Here is a 4,370-nt window from a genome sequence, read left to right as displayed (position 1 = left end):
TCCGACCTGCTTGCCCGACCGCGGACCATCTGACTTGCTTATCTGATTGAGAACCAACCGACTGAGAACCCACCGACTGACTCTGGATACATTATTATTATTATTATTATTATTATTATTATTATTATTATTATTTGTGCGTAACAAAAATAAAATATGTATTATAGATATAGGTAAATACCATACCTAAAAAATTAGAGATGGTATCATAGGGCATGATACTTTCTGTATATAAAAAATTGTGACAATAGGTTGGATATGACAGAAGTCGAGACCCAAGCAGGTCTAATGATAACATAGCAGTGTCTAGCAGGCGGCGGTGGCGGCGGCGGCGGCGAGGAGAAAAAACTAGAGGAAAGGAGAAGAAGGAAAGAGCAATTAAATTCATATTAAATTCGTTCTAAATAACTAAGGAAGGAGAAATTTAAGTGAAAATTGATTAATTCATATTTTAATCAACCAAATTAAACGCAGATAAAAACCGCTAGGGCCATCGTTGCGGCGTCCAGCAAAGAAATCCGATGGCAGGAACGGGTTCAAGATGGTCGCTTTCCGGATGCACTGCTCTCGTTACCGGTGGGACTCGTGGCATCGGACATGCGATTGTGGAAGAGCTCGCTGAATTGGGTGCAAATGTCTACACTTGTTCGAGGAACGCGGAGGAGCTCAACCAGCGGCTACAGGAATGGACTTCCAAGGGCTACACAGTCACTGGCTCCGTCTGCGACGCCTCTTCCAGAGACCAAAGGGAAAAGCTCATCGAAAGCGCATCCTCTGCTTTCGATGGCAAGCTCAATATCCTTGTAAGTAATCTTTGATGCAAAAATTAATTTTCTAAATACCAAATCATTTGGAATTGGGGATACACTAAATTGTTGTTAATTATTACAAGGATGTTTAATCTGATTTTGAAATTTCTGCCTTACTAGCCTCTATTGTGTTTTTATCCATGGCAATTGCCTGACTGATCTGAGCCATTCAGAAGATAGATAGATAGATAGGTAAATAGATATCATGTTGAGTGCATTTGGCAATGAATGACATGAGCAAATGTTTCTTTGTAGATAAATAATGTTGGGACTAATATCAGGAAGCGAACTGTCGATTACACTGCTGAAGAATATTCGATGCTGATGGCTACAAACTTAGAATCCTCCTACAATTTATGCCAACTTGCTCATCCTCTTCTTAAAGCTGCTGGGACCGGCAGCGTCGTATTTATTTCCTCTGTTGCTGGTCTTGTGCATTTGTTTTCGGGATCTATATATGGAGCCACTAAAGGTATTAGCTGAGCGGGATCCTTTCAATGGATGATTTTATGAAATGTTTCTAAGCATATAGTAATTGCATTTACATGTAAATTATGATCGGTTCATATGTTTGTGATAATTGTTGACCATATTATAATTCTTGTTTGATTTCTATGTTTCTTTCTGTATCGCATCTCTATAAATTAAATGCTCTATTATTCTGTTCAATGTGAAAGACATAGTTTAGCAATGCCCTCGATTTTTCCCATGTTATCCAATGGCTTTATTCCTTGTAGTTCTAGAACGTTCTTAGATGTTTTATAGCCGTGTGCAATCAATTTGTGGAATTTTCTATTCTATTCAACAACTTTTATAGTATGGTCAATCTCATTCTGCATTAGTGTTGCGAGTCTGTTGTTTATGTTCAATATGTGTTTGGAAATATAACTAGTTGAACTTGGGTACCAATATATGATTTGCTACCATGTTTTTCTTTATATCAAACTATAATTTCAGTAGTTAGATATTGTGATTATAGATAATTGTGGTAGAATTCTGTTTTAATCATTGCGTTTTTATTGGATAATTTTACTGCTTCCTATCTTGTTCAATGGGAAGAAAACACCCATTAGTTTCTAACAAACAAGATGCATGTCTGTTAACTTTTGTCCTTACAGGGGCACTGAACCAGCTCACAAAAAATTTAGCTTGTGAGTGGGCAAAGGATAACATTCGGGTGAACTGTGTCGCTCCTTGGTACATCCGAACATCCCTTGTGAAACCTGTAAGTGTTCTTATTCTTTCATTACCATAAATTCCTTTCATTTGTAATGTTCATTTTGAAATCACTATATTTTTACTTTCATAGCTAACTTTCTACAATTTTCTTCTATGCAAATATAACTCATGCTACCTTGTCTCTTACGTAGCATAACAATGTTTTTGGTAACTATGGAGGATTCATAGAGTGTAATAGATTATAGCTACAAAAATTAGGAAGCCGAGAACAAAAACCACAAACCTGAAGCATAACCAGAAGATCCAAAACAGACTGAATTAGATTTATAGTGGTGTGTAAGCATTCTCAAGATAAGCAGCCTTATAACCAAGCAATAAAATCCTCTCCATCTGTAGCTCTTCTCTCGGCATATAGTTTAGGAGTTTTGATAATAGTAAAAATATTAATTTGAGTAGTTGTTTGATGTGATGTTTTGAACGTAAAATTGATTTTTAATGTAATATAAAAAATAAGTATTTGATTTGTGTTTTGAAGAAATTCTTTTTTGTGAATAATAGAAATAAAAACAAATCATCCAAACAACACACCCTAATGTTCCCTTAGCAAGTTAATGATATTAAGAGAGTTTCCTACTGCAAGTTTCTTTTGCTTCATTTCAATCCAAATAACTCATCTGTGAAGCACAAACTTCTCCCTAAATGGCCTGGTTGAATTATGGTGATTATGTACTACATATCTATTGATTAATGTTGATATATGTTATAGATAGATCTTTTGGATAATATTATTTAAATTTGGTAGTTATTATTTAGGCATATCTACTATATTAGATTGTTAATATTTATACATATCTACTAGATTAGGTTGTTATTATTCAAAATCTAATCACCTAACAAAACTTTAAGCTTGTTTAATGTTTAATTTGATCCCAGTTGCTGGAGAATGAAGAGTTCTTGAATAGTGTAATATCTAAAACTCCACTCAAACGTCCCGGAGAACCACAAGAAGTCTCCTCCTTGGTCGCTTTCCTTTGCCTTCCCGCAGCGTCTTATATCACAGGTCAAGTTATATCCGTTGATGGAGGAATGACCGTGAATGGTTTCTCGTTCCCTTGACAATAATTAGTATGTTTGTTCGTTTTAGAAGTATTTTTGTGATGTATTTTGCATATTTCTGGTTTCAAAATAAAAATGACTTGAGTTGTGAACACAGTCGACTATATATAAATCTCATGTTTTAAAACAATAATGAAATGCTTTAATAATGGCGACGGTTAGGAGTTTGGACAGGACATGATATAATTTTTACAACATAATGTTGCGTTACAATACATATAAACATACACTCTGTCTTTATTATATATGTTGATGGGAACCCAGTCAGCAATGGCGGAGCCACATAGAGGATCGGGGGTTCTGAGCCGTCGTCACCGCCGTTATGTTCGTCACCGCCGTGGAAGATTAAGAAACAAAGGCAGTGGAGGCCATGGCAAATAACAAGTGTCAAGAACTTGAATGTTAGAAATTTTGGAAGAAAATAATAAAATTGTCTTATTAATCATCAAAATAAAGGGCTTATATATAGGTAATACAAAATAGAATCGATAAATTCGAATCTACATAGTATAATATATAAATAAGACCAAATCTAAATATAAATATACTAAATCTAAAATCAAATATTTAAAATATCTCAACATTCTCCTTCAAACTCAAGTGTGTGATGTAGAAACCAACTTGAGTTTGTCCATGAGCAATCGGAAGCGGCTGGGAATAAGTGATTTGGTGAAAATATATGTTGTGTGATCTGCGGAGGAGACTGAAACGAGATGGACAGCACCACCAACGACATGCTGTCGAATAAAGTGACAGTCAAGCTCAATATGCTCGGTGTGCTCATGGAAGGTATCATTGTGGGTCATTTTCATAGCACTCTGACTGTCGCAGTGAAGAGCCGTAGAAGATGACTGAGGAACACCAAGATCAGTGAGTAATCAGCAAAACCATAGAAGTTCTGACGTAGAGTTAGCAAGGGCACGATATTCCGACTCGGCACTCGATCGAGAAACTAAAGTCTGCTTCTTGCTGCACCAAGAGACGAAAGAATCACCCAGGAAGAAGAAGAAGAAACTAGTGGTCGAACGACGATCAGTAGGATCACCAGCCCAATCAACATTAGAGTAACCGCTAAGAGTCAAAGACGAGTGAGAGGAAAAGTGTAAACCATGCAGGAGAGTACCTTTCACATATCGAAGAATATGTAAGACGGCAAAGTTGTGAGAGATCCTAGAAGCGGCCATGAACTGACTCACAATATGAACTGCATGAGCGATTTCTGGTTGAGTGACAGTTAAGTAGATCAAGCTCCCAACAAGTTGACGA

General features: G+C 36.4%; 1 protein-coding gene across 1 annotated transcript; it reads left to right on the top strand.

Moving 5' to 3' along the window:
• The first annotated feature begins 318 nt into the window (after nt 1-318).
• On the top strand, nt 319-3,259 carry LOC127260036 (tropinone reductase homolog At5g06060-like). Its single transcript, XM_051287676.1, has 4 exons — nt 319-803; nt 1,065-1,281; nt 1,928-2,034; nt 2,922-3,259. Exons 1-4 carry the CDS (start codon nt 522-524, stop codon nt 3,102-3,104), a joined length of 789 nt encoding a protein of 262 aa, XP_051143633.1. The 5' UTR covers nt 319-521; the 3' UTR covers nt 3,105-3,259.
• Nucleotides 3,260-4,370: the final 1,111 nt, after the last annotated feature.

The sequence above is a fragment of the Andrographis paniculata genome, unplaced genomic scaffold (genome assembly GCF_009805555.1).
Source record: "Andrographis paniculata isolate CXL003 unplaced genomic scaffold, ASM980555v1 Contig60END, whole genome shotgun sequence".
NCBI lineage: Eukaryota > Viridiplantae > Streptophyta > Magnoliopsida > Lamiales > Acanthaceae > Andrographis > Andrographis paniculata.
Note: the sequence above shows the minus strand (reverse complement) of the source record. Positions and strands in the feature narration are given on the sequence as shown.